A 22965-nucleotide genomic window follows, 5' to 3' on the forward strand; every position below is an offset into this window, starting at 1 on the left:
GGTGGAATATCGGTATCAGTCAATATTAGCATTAAAAAATAATAATAATAATAATATATTATTATTATTATTATTATTATTATTAGTTAATTATTTGCATTAGCCTAATTAAGCCAATATTGGAGACAGATTATATCAGAGCTTGTTTCTTGTTTTTATTTATTTTTATTTTTTTTATAAATAAATAAATCAGATCATTAACTCTTTTTCGTAAATCACAGGTTTATCAGTGGTATATCTGCATCAGTCAATATTAGTGTTTTGTAAATTATTGGCATCAACTTCATTAGGTCGATATTGGAAGCAGATATTATTAGAGCTTGTTTCCAATTAAATTATTTTTGTAACAGATTTATATTATTGATCATATTGGTTATCAACCATAAAAAAATGACTATTGTATCAGCTAGAATTTCTATATTGATGCATCTCCAATTTTTTGTATTTTGTGTGATACTGCTTTTCTTTTGAAACTGGTAAAACTGATTTAAAATATGTATAACTTTAATGCTCTAAGTCACTCTGCCAAATGCATAAATGTAAATGTACAGTAATTGTCCCACTAGACAACCTTCTCTCGTGGCTGTGAAAACAGTATCATAACTCTATCTTGCTTGTGACCAGATGGAGTCACATTTACTCATTTTAGGCATGCCACATTTCACCAAATCCTGCTTTAACTTGAGTGAGAATCAATCCAGTGAAAGGTCAGCCAGGACCATATGTCATCATGATGAAAGACCCGCTTTGAATCACACCATCATGTTTATCAGAGTCTCAGAGGAGCAGCAGCCCTGCACACCCTCCACCTTTCCTGCAGGATTCAGAACGCTCCCTGATTAGACAGCATCAGCAGGCATTCTGTATATATAATATACATAATATATATATATATATATATATATATATATATATATATATATATATATATATATATATATTATATTATATTATATTTTGAACTTTTGAATAAGCCAAAAATAGTGAAATATTTTGTAAAACAAATATTATTTCTGTTGTAGCATTGCTTAAAAAACAATAGCTGTGTTCCAAAACCTAGTGATCTGCCTCACTGCCTTCTGCCCACATAGGCAGCTGCCATCTAAGGTAGTATACTAACTAAATATCATCTGTTTGAAGCACTCTAAATAGACAGTGAAAAATAAAAATTAATAAAAATAGAGTAAGTGCTTGAACAGTGTCTTTAGGCGTTTCTTGAAGATAGAGAGGCACTTGTCTGTTTGGTTGGAGTTCATTCTACCATAAAAGTGTCTCTACTGGCAGTACAATTGTGAAAACTGAATTATTTATGTTTACATAATGTACTCATGTAGTTGTTACATTTCCAGTGTTGGAAATGAATACATTAAGAGATACTTGTACCATCAGATCTTCTCAGTGCTGAACCTCAAAAAGTGTCTGCTCAGCAGATAGATTCAGAGTAGGCACAGTTTATATATTTAAAGCAATTTTTTTTTATTTCCATAAAACATGAAAGTAAAATGTTTGAAAAGAGAGTTTGTGTATTTGCCAAACATTTTTCTGTTTTAACTTGTTTCAAAACCAAAAATTTCAGAGAAGGTGAAAGATAGAGCTTGTTTATATATATATATACAATAATCAGAATCTTTTTTTGGAGTGTGTAATTTCTGTGCCTCTAGCACCAACAAAATGCAATTGCTTGAATAAATATTGTTTTTAAACAGCTTTCCTGTATACACCCATCGTCTAACATTGGATAAACTAACAGATAGTCCCACCCCAAATTCATACCATTAGTTGAGCCATTATTGTTAGCCAAGCTGCATATTAAGATATGAAATGAGAAATTATGTTGACATTGAAAAAATTACATACATCAGCTTTAAATATTTTAATTGATTGACAGTCCTTAAAGGGCACATTGTGCTTAATTGTCATGAAAATGATGTCAATAATGCAATAAATAAATAAATAATAATAATAAAAAAAAATAAAATAAAAACAAAATCTACAGGCTTCCTTTTCACAGGCACCACACTTTCATTGTGGTAGTACACAGCAGATAGTGTTGCAGCACCAAGCTGTCTGATTCATGTGCTGTAATTTTAATCAGTCCCTGTACTAAACAGCTGCCTGTAGACCTTGAATTATTCCCAGTCTAGCCTGGGGTGTTTCTCATTTCCAGAGAGAAGCAGATTGAGCAAAGTAATGGCAGGCGTGCCACTAAACCGAATAGCAATCCCTTAATCCGCACAAGCCAATAGAGGCTGTAACAGCAGCCCATTGCTCAGGTGTCAAGCACTGCTTGGAGGTCTAGTTCTCTCTCTTCCTCATGTCTCTGTTTTGCATTCCCTTTCTTCTACATTTAGCAGTCCTCCACAGCGGACCTTATGATCAGAAGCATCCTTTTGAAGCATGCTGGGAAGTATGGCTGCCGGGCACAGACGAGTGCGGACAGCGTGCTTGCAGAAGCCGAGATGCTCGTAAGAGGTGAGTGCGGTAATGGAGAGTCTGAAGCCAAAACTCAATTATAACACACTGCAGTTAGTAACACCTTTAAAAGCAACATAAAGTGAAAATAGACCCCTCTGGCTATCTTCCAGTGAAGGAATAGTGGTGTGAAAGGAAAATTCTGTCATCATTTACTCACTATAATATCACCTTATCCCTTGTGTTATGTTCGTTTGTGCTAACACCTTTTGTGTTCCTGGTCAAAAATTACCGGCCCTCCAAGATTGTTAATAAATCTCTCGTATTGCATATATTATCCCAAGATATTGCATTATATCTTTATGTCAACTTCTTTTTTAGTAATTATGAAAGGTTAATTACTTATTTTTGAACACACACACACACACACACACACACACACTATATATATATATATATATATATATATATATATATATATATATATATATATATATATATATATTATTGATTCATGGATTCATTGAACTGAATTTTGAATTTAATAAAAACATTTAATTTAGATGTTACCATTTTTTGTTTTTTAAGTTACCTCACAAATCATGTTTTAAAGTGTTTCTTGGAAATGTACAGAAGAAACATTTTTATGCTTAAATTCAAAATTAATTTGCCAGTAACAAAGAATTGCAACTACATATTTAATAAACAGCTTGTTTATTGGCAAAGATCACACAGATGGATACTTGATTACAACAGTGCCGACCAGTTTTCATGTTAGTTGCAAAAACACCTTCATAACACCTCTGCTTATACAAATGTCACATTCATGTGCAATACATAATTTTTTTTTTCTCGTCCTGCTTCTGCATGACATGTGTTTCAACACAATTTCCCTGTAAACAAACACACTTATCAGCCTCAAACTTTTTGTGTCATATCCAGGTTTGGAAGATATAGCTAAAACACTCATATCTTGAATATTTTGTAAATGTATTTATTTTCTGAAATTGCATGAAATGGTGTTTTTATTTCAATCAGAGGAACCACCATTGTAATACATGTGAGTGGCGAGACAAGAAGGGATAGTGAAACTATTCAAATGACACAGTCTTTAAGAAATTACTCATTGATCATTGCAATATTTAAAATTTGGCTTAATTTTATATACTAGCAAAATCATTGCTGCTACATTATATACCCAAACATCAAAACTGCCCTACTGAAATGCCAGCCATATGTTCAAGATGCTGGCCAGAGAAGGTCCACATATGCTCAGTCTCGATTCAGACAAGAAAACCATTTTTGTGGTCTCCATTCAGACCTAAAACATAAGCCTCCACTGCTGCTGCCATGGTGACACAGCATGCATATGAATATGCTCGAATGCAAAGGCACCTTTCAGTGCGACCATTTAATGCATCCTTATCAAGCCACATACAGCACTGACTTTCATTGGCCGAAGCAGCTATCAACCTTTCCTTCACAACTGTTTCCTCTTGAGCAAATCACTCTCTGCATACAGAGATTACATTTACTTCTGAAGGATTAAAAACACACATAAAAGAACATTTATTTATTTGTACAATTCAAGCATGCCTAAAACCACTGGCACACCAACAATAAGAGACACAAAGAAAATAATAGAAACCGAAAAAATGTGTGCAATTGTTGGTGAGAGATCTGTGTCAGGCAAAACCCTTCAGTGGTTTAGAAAGACTGTACTTTCACTTGTTTGCTTGCTTAGAGATTAACGGGAATTTAATTCCACATGTATGCACTTGCAGTTTCTTGTGTTGCTTACACCACAGTAAAAACGTATTAACATTAATTGACGCATATCAATTACAGAATGTTAAAACTGTCATATCATGAGAATCAAATTTTCCTCTATCTTTTCATTGTACGGTGAAAACATACTGTAACTTTCAGAGTTCAAAAATTCCTTGCCAGTCCAAGCATACAGTTTACTGAAACTAAGTTAGGGATATTCCTAAACACTTGAAAAACTATTGATAAGAGTAAAATGAATTAAAGTCCGCCAAACCTTATGTTGTTCCTGGTTTGGTGATCGTAGCTAGTTTAATATGATCTCTAGTCTGGCCAAGCTAGTGTTCAACTGGATTATTCATTTAGGTGGTCTAATGTGCCCAAAACCCCTCTAATCCAGCCAACAGACCAGTCTAACCAGGCTGGCAGACCAGCTAAGACCAGCATTTTTTTTTTTTCATTCTGCATATGTTTTTATTTAGTTAGGCTTATGGTTATGCCGTTTGTTTTCAGGCCCTCCCGGACCTCCTGGAGTGGTAATTGTAGAGGAGATCACGGATACAACGGCGACGTTGTCATGGAGCCATGGTGTTGACAACCACAGTCCAATCACCACCTACAACGTACAGGCACGTAGCCCTTTCTCTCTGGGCTGGCAGTCAGTGAAAACTGGTAATCACTTCCATACACCTCGGCTGACACATGGTGTGTGTGTGTACGTTTAACTTCAGAATATAGCAACAAAGCATGAGCCCTCTTAAATTGGAAGCAGAGTCCAAAATTAACACTCAGTTAAGCAAGCAATTTAGCTGGTAACTTTATAAGGAAATGTAACCATGCAAGGATTAAATCGCAAGCACTACCGTTTAGTCTTACCAATGGTGTGAGTGTGTGTGTGTTTGTGTGTGTGTTGGGGGGGGTAGATAAATGTGAGCAATGCAAATTGTAAAGGAATTGCATACTAGAGGTGGATTTTCTAGAGTTTCACAAGTCAAAATGTGCATTAAGGTGATGGAGATGTTTTATTCGACAAACAATGACGTGTTTTGCCCATTTGTGCATGTGTTTCCACTCCTCACAACAAAGATGGCAATGGACAGACATAGCCCTTGACATTTGGAAGTGTTTAACCCACAGCTGGTTGTTAAAGTGACACCTCACAATCAGTTTTGAGCACGGGTGCTCCCAAGTATACAGAGGCTGCCAGTGTATAGGCATAGCAGCCATTTCAGCCCTCATTATATGACATATTACACTCATTCTGCGGCCTCTCCTGGTAGCATTTAATACAACTATGTACAATTGCTCCAATTCTGCAAATACAACTTCCCCCGAAGCAAGGAGGTCATTCAGCTGCTCCATCATGACAAGAAGGGCTCCCTCAACTCAACTCAAACTTTATTTATAAAGCTCTTTCAAAATTACAGAGTTAAAATAAGCATTGCATTAAAAGAAACAATAAATAGCACAAAAAACTGTATTAAGATACTTTTTCAAAAGCTAGTGAGAATAAGTAAGTCTTAAGGCTTTTCTTGAACACATCAATAGTGTTAGAAGATTTGGTAAAAAGAGGCAAATAAGATTTCAAAATCTTGGGGCCACGACAGAAAAAGCACAGTCACTCTTGCATTCAAACGAGACCGGGGAACAGTAAAGTGCAGCTGGTCAGGTACAACAGAGAGACCTCTAGGATTGGTGAAGGCTGATCAAGTCTGAAATGTATTCTGGAGCCAATCCAAGCAAGGCTATAAATACAAATAGCAGCACTTTATATTGGATTCTTTCATTACAATAGTCAAAATGGAAAGAAATGAAAGCGTGCATTACTTTCACTAGATCACTAAAAGAAAGGACAGATTTCAGCTTTGAGAAAATTCTTAAATAAAAAAATTAAAAAAACTGTTGCTCACAACCACATTTATTTGCCGGTCAAATTTAAGCTTGGAGTAAAAAAATACACCCAGATTTTTAGCATGGGAGTGCTTATTACCTGGCAGTAACCAAAGCTGTCGGTGATATTCTCAGCACATCGATTTCAGCCAAAAAGGATAAACATCTTATCCTCGTTCAGCTGAAGACTGTTCACCAACCAACATTTAACATCAGCCAAAAAATCATGAAGAGATTTAATAGAGAGTTGATCACCATGCTTTAAAGCCCTGAATGCCAATACCTGAGACATTCAATTCAGACAGCATGATCAATAGTGTCAAAGTCTAATAACATCAACGTGGCACAATTTCCAGAATCAAATCTTTGCAAGAGATTGCTTGTAACCCTAATAAGAGCCGACTCTGTACTGTGTCCTGCTCTAAAACCCAACTGAAATCTTTCAAAAACATTTAATTTGTTAAAAAAAAGAAAGAAAGAAAGAGAAATGAGCTGTGTGCAAACTACCTTCTCCAAGATCTTAGATATAAATGGTAATTCAGAGATGGGCCATACATTTTTCAAGTCCATGGGGTCTAAGCTAGGTTCTTTAAGAAGAGGCTGGGTGACTGCATGCTTAAAGTAGCCAAATCTATGCCATATGTCAGACTACTGTTTATAACAGATAAAATGCTTGTACCAGTAATATCCATTAACTCTTTAAAAAAAATTAGAAAGGACTAAATCATAAGGAGAAGAAATCTTAATTTGTGCAATAGTGACTTTTAAGTACGAGAGGGGCACAAGCTTAAAGCGACTGAAACAATGTGATCATGCAATAGAACCGGTTGAAACATTCACTGGTGGTAAAATGCTGGATCTTAGGTTAGTATTAAGGTCAGGGTTAGGGAATGTTAAAATCACCCGGGAACAAACTATTATCCAAAGGAGGAACAAAAACAGATACAAACTAAAAGAACTCATTAATAAAATCATTATTGTATGTAGGAGGCCTACTGTATGTATAAGTGCACAGAGCATGGGTCTAGATATATTCACCATAATTAATTGCACTTAAAAGCTCTGAAATCTTTCAATAGGCAATAATCTGTATTTTTAAAGATAAGAGTGTATTTTTAAAGATAACCCCATGCTCGAATGACTCAATGACTCGAAAATGACATAGGAATAAATGCCTGAGCGTGAATATGTGTTAGCTGGGTCTGGTCCTAGTAAAATGGTAGTCTATATTATGAATTGTCATTTTAAATTAAATGTTAATATTGGCACTAGCAAGATGATATTAAATGTACATTAAATGGAATAGCACACATTTATGTAATTATCAGGAAATAAACACAGATTAACAAATAAATATGATGGAAGATGTCAAACCAGGAACTTAGGCTTGGTAACTAATGTCTGACAGGATGAGGAGAAAGAGAGTGAAAGTGCATAGCTCATTGCACTTTCTCACTCTAATCTCCTTTATTAACAATATTTTGTCTAAATATCTATTTAGACATATTTAAGGTTTAAACCGCAGAGCATATCTTCTTGTGAGATGTATATGATTACAGTAATAAGAACATATATATATTTTGCCATTTTAGTTATGCTTATCAAAGAAGGCCAACATCATGTTAAACTGTATTATGTGTCATGTAAATTTAAGCCTATCACTTTGCATGCACTGACTACGGAGACTGCCAATTTTTTTCAGCACTTTTTTTAAGCTTCAGAAATAGTATACAGTGGCTTTCCAGTAATAAATAATAATTTTTTAGGCTAAATTTCCCTTTGTTGAGAAAGCTGCATGTAATGGACTTAGCCCTTTTCTCCCAATTTGGAATGCCCAATTCCCACTACTTAGTAGGTCCTCATGGTGGCGTGGTTACTCACCTCAATCCGGGTGGCAGAGGACAAGTCTCAGTTGCCTCTGCTTCTGAGACAGTCAATCCGCGCATCTTATCACGTGGCTCATTGTGCATGACACCATGGAGACTCACAGCATGTGGAGGCTCATGCTACTCTCTGTGATCCACGCACAACTTACCACACGCCCCATTGAGAGCGAGAACCACTAATCGCAACCATGAGGAGGTTACCCCATGTGACTCTACCCTCCCTAGCAACTGGGCTAATTTGGTTGCTTAGGAGACCTGGCTGGAGTCACTCAGCACACCCTGGATTCGAACTCGCGATTCCAGGGGTGGTAGTCAGCATCAATGCTCGCTGAGCTACCCAGGCCCCCCATGGTTTACAAATCTGAGAGTACAGATTAGTAAATTGAGGGCACGGTTTATAAAATCATGTGCACGGTTTGTTCAAATGAGGGAACAGTTTACAAATCTATGAGTATGGTTTATAAACTGAGAGTACGGATTGCAAAATCGTGAGTACAGATTCAGATTAGCAGTTCTCCTTTTTTATTTTATTTTTTTATTTTTTTTACGTGTCCCCTGCATAATGACTAACCAATTTCTTTCAATTTCTTTGAGACAAAATATAAAGAAAATATATTTATGATAATATTTTAATGTTTGTTTTAATGTTCCATGTACCATGATTAACCATAATCAGTCATGGAAAGTTGTACAATTAATTAGTTAAAAATGTTTTTAATCAGTTCATAGCCCTAACTTATATACAGTGCATCCGGAAAGCATTCACAGCGCTTCACTTTTTCCACATTTTGTTATGTTACAGCCTTATTCCAAAATGGATTAAATTCATTATTTTCCTCAAAATTCTACAAACAATACCCCATAATGACAAAGTGAAAGAAGTTTGTTTGAAATCTTTGCAAATTTATTTAAAATAAAAAATGAAAGAAATCACATGTACATAAGCATTCACAGCCTTTGCCATGACACTCAAAATTGAGCTCAGGTGCATCCAGTTTCCACTGATCATCCTTGAGATGTTTCTACAACTTGATTGGAGTCCACCTGTGGTAAATTCAGTTGATTGGACATGATTTGGAAAGGCACACACCTGTCTATATAAGGTCCCACAGTTAACAGTGCATGTCAGAGCACAAACCAAGCCATGAAGTCCAAGGAATTGTCTGTAGACCTCCGAGACAGGATTGTATCAAGGCACAGATCTGGGGAAGGGTACAGAAAAATTTCTGCAGCATTGAAGGTCCCAATGAACACAGTGGCCCCCATCATCCTTAAATGGAAGAAGTTTGGAACCACCAGGACTCTTCCTAGAGCTGGCCACCCGGCCAAACTGAGCGATCGGGGGAGAAGGGCCTTAGTCAGGGAGGTGACCAAGAACTCGATGGTCACTCTGACAGAGCTCCAGCATTTCTCTGTGGAGAGAGGAGAACCTTCTAGAAGAACAACCATCTCTGCAGCACTCCACCAATCAGGCCTGTATGGTAGAGTGGCCAGATGGAAGCCACTCCTCAGTAAAAGGCACATGACAGCCCGCCTGGAGTTTGCCAAAAGGCACCTAAAGGACTCTCAAACCATGAGAAACAAAGATTGAACACTTTGGCCTGAATGGCAAGCGTCATGTCTGGAGGAAACCAGGCACCGCTTATCACCTGGCCAATACCATCCCTACAGTGAAGCATGGTGGTGGCAGCATCATGCTGTGGGGATGTTTTTCAGCAGCAGGAACTGGGAGACTAGTCAGGATCGAGGGAAAGATGAATGCAGCAATGTACAGAGACATCCTTGATGAAAACCTGCTCCAGAGCACTCTGGACCTCAGACTGGGGTGAAGGTTCATCTTCCAACAGGACAACGACCCTAAGCACACAGCCAAGATAACAAAGGAGTGGCTCCGGGACAACTCTGTGAATGTCCTTGAGTGGCCCAGCCAGAGCCCAGACTTGAACCCGATTGAACATCTCTGGAGAGATCTGAAAATGGCTGTGCACCGACGCTCCCCATCCAACCTGATGGAGCTTGAGAGGTCCTGCAAAGAAGAATGGGAGAAACTGCCCAAAAATAGGTGTGCCAAGCTTGTAGCATCATACTCAAAAAGACTTGAGGCTGTAATTGGTGTCAAAGGTGCTTCAACAAAGTATTGAGCAAAGGCTGTGAATACTTATGTACGTGTGTTGTTGTTTTTTTTGTTTTGTTTTTTTTATAAATTTGCAAAGAATTCAACAAACTCCTTTCACGTTGTCATTATGGGGTATTGTTTGTAGAATTTTGAGGAAATTAATGAATTTAATCCATTTTGGAATAAGGCTGTAACATAACAAAATGTGGAAAAAGTGAAGCGCTGTGAATACTTTCCGGATGCACTGTATTAAGTAAATAATATTTAGCAAAAAGTGAATGACATTTTCATAAATTATCATTAACCAGTATTAATAAATGTTTATATATATATATATATATATATATATATATATATATATATTGCTTAGGCAAGCTGCCTATATATATATACCTACCAATTATGCAGCTTTTTTAGTAATTTGTCAGATAATGCTTCTTATTGCTACATTGTCCCCTCATTAACAGGAGTTAAATAGCTTTATTTGGATATTTTTACAGTTATACCACTATTATCAAAAGACAGCAGTTTTTTGATCAGTTCAAACACGGTTCAGACAGCCTGCATTCGATAATAGCTAAGTGTTATTTAATCACCGTGACACGCTCTTTTCAGTTGAAGCATTCCACACAAATGGCAGTCAAAGAGATAACGCACCTGTGTGAAAACTGTACTTTGTTAAGTACCTTGTCAGATTAGCAAAAAGAGGTTGAGAGGAAAATGTTTACTTCAGACTTTTCAAACACTGTTATCGGTTCACGTTCATCACAGTGAACGTAAATGAGCTAAATAGAGTGCCATACTCTTCTTAAAGTAGAGCAGGCCTATGTCCTTTTGTGTTTCATGGAAAAAAGAAAGTCATAAGGGTTTGAAACAATATGAGAATGCATAAATGAGGACAGAATGTTCATTTTTGGGTAAACTGTCCCTTTAAGAGCAAGAAAGAGACAGTGTAGAAGAATGCAAAGGAGAGAAAGTGAGGGATGTGTGGTCACAGATAGATAGCAAGAGAAAGAAAACAAAAAATATAGGAAACAAATGTACAGAGGATGAAGAAGAGAAACAGTGAGATACGACAAGGCAAGCCAGAGGGAGTGAAAGAGAGAGAAATCATGCGGAAAGCATCTGAGAGTTTATCATCTCGCAGTCTTATGCCTGCAGCAGGACGTCAGTCCCACAGGTTATGTACAGCCGTTGACTGTAGAGAGAAGTTAGCCCAGAGGTCTGGACCACTGCCAGGTCTATGTCTGGACTGAAATTAGCTGTGTAGAATGAAGAGCCAGTCCTCTGGGCAAACACAATCTTGTATCCAGTGTGTCTTGTGTATTGACAAACCATGAGTGAAATCAGAATTGCTTCACTTTACTTGAACCAATGGAAACATTTTTCAATAGTTTATTCAAAGCTCAATTATTCAGAAAAATGGAAATGCTGAAGAACTGTGTTCATGGCCTTAAATTTGGTGAGCGTTTTAGAGACACAGTTTGTGCATCTGTGACAGGTATTTATTGAATATATATTTGTAGTTGAAATTGTCTGTTAGGTCTGACTAATTTTTTATTCGTCTTATAACTGTAAAACATCATTGATTGTTTAGCAGGTATATGTGGTGCTTCAATACAGGACATGATGCCTTCAATACGGGACATGATGCTTTCAGTACAGGACATTTTGAGCATACTGAGCACTTTAAAACAGTATGGTGGGGGGGGTGGGGTGGGGTGGCGGGGGGGGTGTGTGTCCATTAAGTGTTTGCCACTGAAATACAAGATGTCCCAAGTAATACGGGACAGTTGGCAACCCTTTCAGGCCACAACATGAAGCAGAATGATACTGTATAAGAGAGATTAAACTGTAAATAAATAAAGTGAATATAATGTTGCTGGCTGATACAACAGTGGTCTTGGACTCTATACTGACACCTAATGATGTGGATCAGCATTATTAATGCCACTGTAGAAATTACCAGAGCTGATTTGCTGGCATTTCGACACGGTAGGATCAGTTGTGAAATCAACATGTTGCTTCCGAAAGTTCATGTATCCTGAAATCAACCCCATTCAGACAAATTACTGACAAGCGCCATACCCAATTAGACATGTTTGCATCATTTCAAAGGTTCTTCAACCTCATAGGCTTGGGTACAAGTCCTGTAGAAACCAGGAAGTAATTGTGTTCACATGAACAATGAGCACATTTACATGCAGGTTCTTACACCAATCATGCTTAAATCTGAAGTATGTATCTTTTTCAGTGTTATTCCAGCTTAATACACAGAGGCAACTATATGTCAGACATTCACAGGTTAATTTTCTTGAAAACTGTAAACACTGTGTCTCTGTGTTGCTATGAAAATTCCTCTGTTTGTTTAGAGCAACCCGCACTAACAACATTATTCAACCAATGCTGTGAATTGGGGTTGGGGCTATCTGACTGTTTGAACAAAGAAGACAAGGGTGTATTCAAAAATCTGTTTTGAAAACATTGTTTATTTTTGCGATTCCTTTCGGTGTCCGTTAGTGTTGCAGAAATTACATCCTTCAGCTTTAATAAGGAAATAAAAAAATATATATGCATTCCTGTTGACTGTATTACATCATTTACAACTAAAAATACAACTCACTTTTGGCTCCAGTCTGTGGACATTTCACGTGGAAACCGGAGCTCACATGTGTCCATACATTTAACAACACTTCCAGCTTCGACCACTGGGGGCAGTGATTCAAATTTCGGTTAACACAGACACAGATCCTTCCAACCACTCTTGCCGAATTCACAGTGAGATCAGTCTGTTCGACAACATGTCCTGTTCACACCTGACCTCTATGAAAAATGCTGTTAAAGGGATAGTTCACCCAAAAATTTAAATTCAGTCATTGTTTGCTCACCCCTGTGTTGTTATAACCATATGTGACTTTCTTTATTTTTCTTTACACAAAGGGAGAAATTGTGAAGAAAAAAAATGTGCTGAAAAAAAAGGCTAGGCATAGAAATGCATCAATTCTTCAATTACAAACTCTTCAGAAATGTTTAGTAAGTTTCATTCTCTGTTTTGTGTGCAGCTGTATTGTTTTTAGATTAAAAAAAAATAGTTTCCGCTTGAACGCCTCAGTGTAGTGAGGACGCTGCATGAACTATTGCTCTCGAGCCCTATCATGAACGCGCACATGAGATCAATGGTCAGTGAACATTTTCACGAAATAACACATTAGATTTCAGTTTGTTTCTCACCAAACCTTATCGTATCATGAGTATCGTGGAATAATTTATTAGACTTCTGAATTATACTTTTGCATTCTTTTGAAGCTTGAAGAGGTGGTCACCATAAACTGCCTTTGTATGACATCACTGAGCACAACATTTTTCACAATTTTTCCCTTTGAGTTAAGAAAAATAAAGTCATATAGGGTTATAACAACACAGGGGTGAGTAAACAATGACTCATTTTTTTTTTTTTTTTTTTTTTTGGTGAACTAATCCTTTAAGTTTTCTGAAGAGACTGTGTGTGAAAGCACATTTTGTTTAAGAAGCCTCCAATCTACGCAAATGTAATCTTAGTGTATGTCAGTTGACTTTGTTTGTGTTTAAGGCTGCATTGATTCCTCTCCTTTCTGATACCTCACCGCTTTGCTCTTCATAACCCTCAGATCCAGACCCGGTGACAGGAAACATGGAGTCGGCCATGGCCGTGGAGCTCAACCCCTGGGTGGAGTACGAGTTTCGGGTGGTGGCCACAAACGCCATAGGCACAGGTGACCCGAGTGCTCCCTCTAGAGCGGTCCGTACTAAAGAAGCAGGTATCTGCCATTCGTTTATTCACCCGTGAATATCATTGCTCTAAACATCCTCCAACAGAACACAAAAACTCTATTTAAATAAACAGTTTTCACTCAAACTACATTCATCTTCCACTCAAGGGATCGAGTAGCTGTGTGTTTTGACACATTATTACGACTGCCGCCACCCATCTGAATATCCAGGGTGACCTTGGTTTTATTTTAATTGGAGTAGAAGTGGGAAATAAGCCGCTTACATGAATTTAAACAAGTTTTGTGTTTGAGCTGAGACAGAAAGGCACTTGCACCCTCAGGCAAAGAGGCTGCAGAATACTATTTATGGAGAACAAAAACCTTGCTTCAACACTCTTTGGTTCAAAAACATTTAATGGGCCGGCTCGATTCTTCCCTGTACGCAGAGGCAAAATGCCCTGAAATATAAATATAATAACAGCTACTCTTTTGTCATCATTTTAGGCCTGTTGAGTTATTGCAGTTGTCATGGCGCCATCAGCCAACACTTTACTTTTTTCTTAATTTCAGTCTCTTTCTTGTCTCTGCAAGTTTTCTTTTCTTTTTGCTTGTGTGAATGAAGCTATCAGATGTGTGTTTAGTGAGTTTTTCTGTACACTAGCAGAAAAATTTGGACATACTTGACTAAATGCTTCTTTTGATCGTAAAAACAGCTTTGGCTTTCAATGCTTGAAATTAGTTTTGTAGTCATATTTTAATTGTGCCTAATTATTAATCTGTTTCTAGAACTGGAATTTTATTCACTTTTATTTTTTGTATTTGTTTTTTTAATGGATAAGTAAAAAAAGAAAAAAAAATACATTAACGATATCAGGCAAATTTAGTCAGATTAAATAACATTTTTAAATTGAATAAAACCAGTTCATTTAAATTTTACCCGATAAAGCACATTTATTTAAGTTACCTAACAAAACTTTGTTTTTGGTTTTTTAAGTGTAGTTTTTATCACTGTAATGTTAAAATATGGTTTTGAGAGTTGCACTTATAGTGTAAATTTCCCTCATGTGTCTTCATTATTTAATCATTAGTATTCATTAGTAAGGCATGGCTTTGTCATACAAGTGTACGGCTTGCAATTTTGCCTGCAGATTTTAGCCACACACACAAAAAAAAAAGTTCACCAGTTTTTTAAAGTAATAATACGATGCTTCATTAAAGTAGTTGTGTTTCTTATCTGCAGTTCCAACAGTGGCCCCTGCCAATGTGAGAGGGGGAAATGGCCGCAGACACGAGCTGGTCATATCCTGGGAAGTAAGTTGTTCTCAGCATGCACGGAAGCCTCCTTACTGTGAATTCATGCTATGCTAATGATTATGGCATAAAAGTCTCGCAGTTCCTGTCCAAATGAATTTACACTGCAAGTTGACTTGAGCGTTTGTAATTGTTTACAGCCATAATTGCCACCATTGCAATTTGCCCATTGAAGGATTGCTACAGTTAGAGTTCCCAAAACCTATAAGAACAATAGCACAATTATATTATAAATAGAGTTTTATGTTTTGGATTGCTTTGAGTCTATTGGATGCAAAACACAGCAGAGGTAAAGGTTTATTCCAGAGCTGCTAGACATTTGGAATGCTTTGCGTAACTCTTAAAAAGTAATTTAACTCAGTTTTAGTCAATTGTATGCATTTTCATGCTTTTACTGACTTTGAATGTTGTAATTGTGAATGTAAGCTAAACATCTATTGTTTATGTACAGAATACAAGCAAAAAGCTAAACTGATTTTGTTTAAATCTTCAATGAAATCTGTATTAAAAGGGTCAGTTCATTCAAAAGTGAAAAATCTATCATCATTTACTCATCGTCATGTAGATTCAAACCAGTATTACTTTTTTCTCTTTCTTAGAACACAAAGGGAAAATTTTCAATAATGTTCATGCCGCTCGTTTCCATACAATGAATGTAAATGGGAATAAGCAGTGTGGAGTTCCAAAAAAAAAAAAAGATGATGTGCTATATTCCAAGTCTTCTGAATCCCTACGATAGTTTTGTGTTGGGAAAAAACTAAATTTCAGTCATTAATCACTGAAATTCTTACCCTCCGCCATAAGGGGCCGTTCACACGTTCACGTTTTTGCATCCGTCCATGCTGTTTTTCCTGTTGTTTCTCAAGACCTATCTTCTGTTCTTTTTGTGCCGCTGCATTTAGCTTTTTATAACGTTTGGTGTGAGCATCCCCTAACACTTAAACCTCATTCATGCTTTTGCATATTCAAATTTGGTGCGTTGCATTAAGTTACAGGACACTCAAGTTCCAATGCCATTTGGCGGCATTGACATCAAATGTGGAGTGGTGTGTCTTAATGCGTCAAGTTTGAATAAATTCATCAGTAAGATTGAATAGAGAGTGAATAACAATAAAAATGTTGTCTGTTCCTCACACAAAGCTCCCTTATGGCTTTAGAATATTTGAGATATAGCATACAACTCATTTAGACTAATTTTAAGACTTAAAAAAAGCCCCTATTCACTTTCATTGAACAGAAAAGTGCAGCTTGGAGCAAAATTACTCTTTTGTAATTTAGAAAGAAAGTCATAGTTTAAAATGGCATGAGGGATTGTAAATTATGACAGAATTCCTTTAATAGTTATCCAACTTTGCTTTAAAAAAGTTCAGTCATGACGGACTAGATCTGCTTACATTGCTACTGCAGGGCCAATACGAAGACTTGCTACTGCTAGAACATATACAGACATGCTATGTTAAGTATTTAAGACATGCTGCTGCACAATTAGACATACACACAATCCCCTTGAGGCAGATCTAGACAAGTGATGCTGGGGAGGAGGGGGGTTTCAGAGAGAAAACTCTTGCAGTGTGCTGCAGTAAAACCAGCTTACCTGCAAACAACTTTAAACATTAGACAAAGAGAGAAAACCCAAGTTGATTGGCTAACAGATTATTATGTTCAAAGGACCTGTCCGATTGCACCATATAGAATTTAATGACTGAACTGATCATTTCTTTCTCAAAAACAGGGCATGTGTTTGATACTTGTGGGTTGAGGTGATTTACTGTCCTAGTGTCTGCAATGTCTTTGAGAGTGATAAGAGACTGCGGTGTGTTGTTAAATAAATTATAAGTTTGGTCACACAAGAGGGATGTAAACATTAATTAACCTTCAGTCTTCAAAACACTTCCCCTGCCATGAATGTTTTTGGAACATCTGTTTGTAATCTGAGACTTTACAACACTGATGCAAAATCTAATCAGTTTTTCTCACCTTGTAAAGAGTAGCATTAAATGACTGTTAATGGATGGATCACCTTTGGCTTTGTGCAGTGTTGTCAGGAACAGCGTTGTGCAGATAAACACATAAAAAAATAAAAAAAAGGGAAAAAGGCGGTTTTCAAATGAGGCCAGTTAAAGGTGTGATTAACTGGGAAGCATGGAACAGATGTAGGCTGTAAGTGACGGTTATTATTGCAGTTAATAAATACTCAGGCCAGAGCTGTCGCCAGCCAAATAACTTTCATGTGAGGAGAACTGTACTGTAGTGAGAAATTAAAGAAGAAAAGGCTCATTCCAGATGCAATGGAATATTTTTGCCATGATGACTTCCTGAGTTTATACCCCTTGAAGAAGTTATTACTGTAACTACAGAATAATTGTAGTTTTAATTTTGCTTTTTCAATGACAGCTCAATTATAAGCCCCATAACACATTAAGAACATTCAGGTCCATGCATTAAAAAGGTTTTTTGATGTTGCCTAGAGCTGTTAACACGCTTTGCACCCAGTTTTTTCCTTTTAGTGGTAGTATTTTAAATGCACAGAAGAATTTGCATTAATTCTTTACAGCTGTATCACATTAAGAGACATACTATTAGGTATCTTGACAGGGCCTTCAGGTGCTATTTAGAGACACATAGTACATCATATTAAATTACATATCATTTAGCATATACTTTTAAACCAAAACCATTTGCGGTGCATTAATTGGAATATCCCCCCGGAGCCTAAGTGCTTTGCTCAAGGACATAGTGGTGACTCAGCAGGTTTTTGAATTAAGTCATTCTTTAGTTCCAAGGTTTTCAATTCCTGGAATTTAACCTGCAAGTTTTGTAGCCCAGATCCTTAACATTAACCATCAGAGAACAACCATACTTGCATCCACCATTAGACATGCACCACTAGACAAGCATTACAATTACTATTGCTCATACTTATGTTTAGGGATTTAAACAAACCCCTAACTCAAAGTATTAAACTTGGGTGTGTATCTTGTCCCGAACTGTTTGTTCTGTAGACATGAATGATACTTCTATCAGGAAGACTTGAGTGAAATTTAAGATGACATTTATTTGATGAATATAAAACAGAAATGTAATGTCTCTCTTTGGCGTAAGCCCCATCTGGCGGTCCGAAGAAGTTGTACTCGGAACAGTCATATCCTGCCGGAGATAGGAGGCAGGGGCGAGGCAGGGGCGTCCTACACGCCCGTGCAGGACGGGACTCGACTGGTGGTGGTGGGGTGGTGGAGGTTGCCGTGTTAGCACACTGAAACAGCAGTGTGATAGATTGTGAGCAGACTTATAAAGCAATGGCTTACATGTGATTGGCTAGGAGTTACCTAGCTAATGGTGCGATGATGTACAGCTGCTAGTCTCCCGCTAGAACAACGCTGCGCTTACATTTCAAATTGTGTGGCTTGTGATTTTCACCTTGTGGACAATACATTGTGAGAAAATCCCAAAGACTTACATTGAAGGAGGGACCTGAGCCATATCTAGGGACCAGAATATCATTGAGACTTTGGGTTGGGTTCTTTTGAGCCAGTACCCAGCCACCTAACAACTGCATAGAAATGCCCTGCAATCACTCACAACACCATAGTTTTTCATAGGCAAGCACGCACATTTTCTTTGATGTTCTTCTATATTGTGTGTCCAAGCTGCTGATAATATCTTACAAAGTATGTGTCAATTTTACACTTTGTCTCTACAATTTTTGCTCTCTCCCATGATGAGTTGCTTTGGTTGAGGTCATCGAGGACTCATTTTATGGGTGTCAGTCTGTATGATCTATATTTGTAACTGCAACTGGCAGATCTTTAGGTCATGCCCCACCCCCTCCCCCACCCCTTTACTGCTTTTCACCAATCACTTGACTCGACCTTATAGTGGCAGTTTGAGATACTGAGATTTTAAATAACAATAAGCCCATCTTCGATAAATCTTTACTGCCAAGATGAAGCAGAACATCAATCACCTCTTCTTGTTGATTGAAGCAACTCATGACGTAATAAGAATAATGTAACAACCACACATAGTGTAAACATTTAAATGTAATAAATGTTCATTATGTAAAAAAAAAAAAAAAGCATTTTTAAATTACGCACTCGCAATTTTATTACAATTTTAGAAATGTGTTAAAATATGAGCATTTATTACATTTAACTTATTACATTACGTGCTATTATTACATTATGAGTTGCTACAAGGGCTTTACCGTATTGTCGTTCCAAACCAGTATGACTTTCTCTCTTCTGTGTCACACAAAAAGAGATGTTTTGCAGAATGTCTGCACTGTTCTTTTATATGCAACGAAAGCACTATTAAAGTACCATTAAAGTAATCAAAATGCCTGCATTATATTCCAAGTCTTCTGATGACATATGATAGCTTTGTGTGAGGAACAGACTGAAATATGTCAATATTCACTAAAATTATTCCCCTTCTCCAGAGCTCTCAAATCTCTCAATTTGTACTTACACATATATTTAAACTTGGCATAAAGCCAATGGTTTAACCAGGATGTGACATACACTAAAGGATTAAGACAACCTAAAAAAAGTATTGTCTCAATAGGAAATAAGCCAACATAAGAAGGACATGTGCTTTTCTCATGTGGTCTTTAAATCAGCAATGAAATTTGTATTAATGTTTCGAGACATGCAAGAAACAATGGCGTTCAGTATGTGGGATTGAAATAACATGATAAGTGAGTGAATAATGGCAGAAGTTTTATTTTTAGATTAACTATTCCTTTAAAGGTGCCCTTAATAAGTTTTACACATAAAGAAATGAATAGTACTTTTTAGAAATATGTTAGAAAGCTGTTTTATTTTACATTGGATGGTTGACATTACATGACAAATCTGTGTTATGCAAATGACGAGTTACTACTAAGCATCATCGAGCACGAACACACAACTGTCACAGCCGCCAGACAGCTCACAGGTTACGGCAGTCCAGTCACACTCCAGTGTGCAACAACAAGGGAGAATTAGTTTGGATTAAATCCAAGAATGTGCACTATACGGATGTGTGTAGAATGAGACAGATGAATGAAGTACATAGACTGAAAGTAACAAAACAGAAGATAAACAAACATCTTCGGTGTGAAGCGACAGCAGTTAGTAAACAAACTTTGTGCTTCCATGATGTGAGGTGTCAGTATAAAGTCCCAAATCACTGGTACATTTGGGAGGAATAAGAGCCAGCTAAAAACTTACTGAGTACACCTTAAAGACATTAAACTACCCATTTGTAAGGTCATATTCAAACCGGCTACATCATGATTGGTTACTTGAACAATTTGGTGTCAGAGGGCCTTATTCATAAAACATGAGCAAAACTAATTTGTTTATAAATTGTTAGTAAAAACCATTCTTATGTAAATATGCCCATTGAATTCAACAGAACAAGTTATGTAAGAATGGATTCCTGAACTATTTACACACAAATTTGTTCTGATTGTGTTTCATGAATAAGGCCCATAAAGTGCAACGGTGCCTGCCTACTTTTTCAGTCATCTTGGCTCCAGAAATATTTTACCAATTCAGTTTTCCCATAGGGAATTAATTAAATCCTTCATAAAAGACTTCTAAGCCATGAACCAAACCAACCAGCTCTGAAGTGAATCACAACATTTCAAGCTTTGATTTGAAGCGAAATATTATTTAAAAAAAAAAAAATGTGTGTACTAAAATTGTTTTATGAGGGAATGAACAACAATACAAAGAAGCACTGCAACTGACGTAATCAAAGTAAAAACAATAGAAAATATCAAACTACTTATTTAAAGTGGTTGATTATAAGTGTAGAAACAATGTATTTTAAGTTTATTGCTAAATATTCTGTAGTTAGTAGTTTGGGAGTGTAGGGACACTCAATAACATCATTCACAGTGTGTCATAGGACTGGGTGGTCCCTGCAGAGCTCTTTTGGCGTGCTTTGTTTGCCGCGATACTCTGATTGGTAGATCTATCTCTGCAGGATCATGGGTAGTGTAATTCTTCACCAGAAATTCCACTACTAAATGCGATATTATAAACAAATTAAGTTGAACTAATGCGGAATTATGGCATCAACAGAAGCATATATCATCGATAAACAACCTCAGAGCTCACGGCAAGTGTGTCTTTAAACGTTACTGTTAAAAATCAATTCTACCTATGGAAAAAATGCATGGGATTTTGGCTTCTAGACTGTTGCGGTCTATTGATGTCAGCATAAGTCTGATCCTCACACAAATCTATCACATGACTTCAAAAGAAAAGTGGCATTTTGAAATTCTGACCTTTTCAAATGACAATAAGCTCATCTTCGATAAATCTTTACAGCAAGATTATGTAGAATGTCAATGTCCTCTCATCTAGGACTAGTCGTTGAAGCTCCACCCATTTATCGGCATTCTGGTTAACCACTTTAGGGTCGTTGAATTGGCTCTGCATCTCTGATCAATGTTGATGAATATGGGATGATACGGAGCAGAGGCAGCACAGCTTTGGTAGTCAGGGCACGTGAGCTGGCTGCTGCGCGGCCTCTCCAATCATCTCAGGGTGCTTGTTGGAGACCAGGGCTGCTGGGCAGAGCTCTGCTTATCAAACAGGATGAATGACTAAACAGCTCGCACGTCTCTGCCCCGTCTGCTCATTAGCATCTGCGGAGAGAGAGAACAAATTATGAGCACCGGGAGCAATGGACTGGACCATTACAGTTGCCCTACTTCCTATTCGATGGCTCCCGCAGCCCGCTGTGCATGCCGATATCAGACCGCCTGCAGACTTCATTTGCACTGCGGGTGTCTTTCCTTCCCCTCGCAGCCTTTTTAAATACACATTACACTCCATTTTGTCGCAAAGCTGATTTCTCTGTTTTAAAATGGCAATTTATTTGTCACCCCATGCAGAAAAGCTCAGCCAGCGCCAATAATGATGGTTTGATGGTTGTTAATTTGTTTCCTAGATACTCTAGAGTAAGTTAAAGTCGAAGTGTGTAATTTCTGTACCACTAGATTCACCAAATAAAATGGCAAAACACATTTTTTGACTTCCTGAACACACCTCCCTTCTGCCATTTGTTGGACAAACAGTTCTGGTCCCAAGCCAAACTTTCACTATTGGTTGAGCCAATGTTGCTACACTAAATGGCCAAAAGTGTATGGACACCCAAACACCTTGCATATATGTGCTTGTTGAAAATGTAATTTCAAAACCATGGGAGTCGGTCCATACTTTGCTGCTATAAGAGCTTCCACTCTTCTGGTTTAGCTTTTCACTAGATTTTAGAACATGGCTGCAGGGATTTGCTCCCATTCAGACACAAGAGCATCAGTGAGGTCAGGCAATGTTGGACGATAGAGTCTGGCTTGCAGTCGGCATTTTAATTCATCCCAAAGGTGTTCGCTGGGGCTCAAGTCTGGGCTTTGTATAAGCCAGTCAAGTTTTTCCACACCAGACTCTGTAAACCATATCTTTAAGCACCTCAGTCCCATGTGCAAGGACATTGTGCTTAACATTTAGAATACATAAGAAAGTTATGCACTCATATCAGAAATAATCGTTATCCATGTCATGTATTATTATTATTTTACACATTTTATTTTCAAAAAGTTCTGTAAGTAATCCAATGATAGTGTTTTACACTGCAAAAATAATTATTAAATCAGAATCTTTTTGTTTCTATTAAAAATGTGTTTTTTTATATTACCAGAGGAGCTAAATTTATGCTTAAAACTATTAAAAACAATGGGGTGAGAGTAATAAACTTATATTCAAGATATATTCTATGAAAACAAGTCTTAAAGGTATATTTCACCCCCCCCCCCCCCCCCCCCAAAAAAATTATCTCATAA

General features: G+C 37.2%; 1 protein-coding gene across 3 annotated transcripts in view; it reads left to right on the forward strand.

The window, feature by feature from the left end:
• Positions 1–22965, forward strand: part of LOC127455675 (contactin-5-like) — a 389595-nt gene that overhangs the window by 342500 nt on the left and 24130 nt on the right. For all 3 annotated transcript variants that reach the window (XM_051723705.1, XM_051723706.1, XM_051723707.1), the window contains exons 15-18: positions 2352–2472; positions 4693–4851; positions 13719–13868; positions 15061–15131. In XM_051723705.1, coding sequence (XP_051579665.1) covers positions 2352–2472; positions 4693–4851; positions 13719–13868; positions 15061–15131 — 501 coding nt within the window. The remainder of the gene's footprint in view (positions 1–2351; positions 2473–4692; positions 4852–13718; positions 13869–15060; positions 15132–22965) is intronic.

The sequence above is a fragment of the Myxocyprinus asiaticus genome, chromosome 18, assembly GCF_019703515.2.
Source record: "Myxocyprinus asiaticus isolate MX2 ecotype Aquarium Trade chromosome 18, UBuf_Myxa_2, whole genome shotgun sequence".
Taxonomy (NCBI): domain Eukaryota; kingdom Metazoa; phylum Chordata; class Actinopteri; order Cypriniformes; family Catostomidae; genus Myxocyprinus; species Myxocyprinus asiaticus.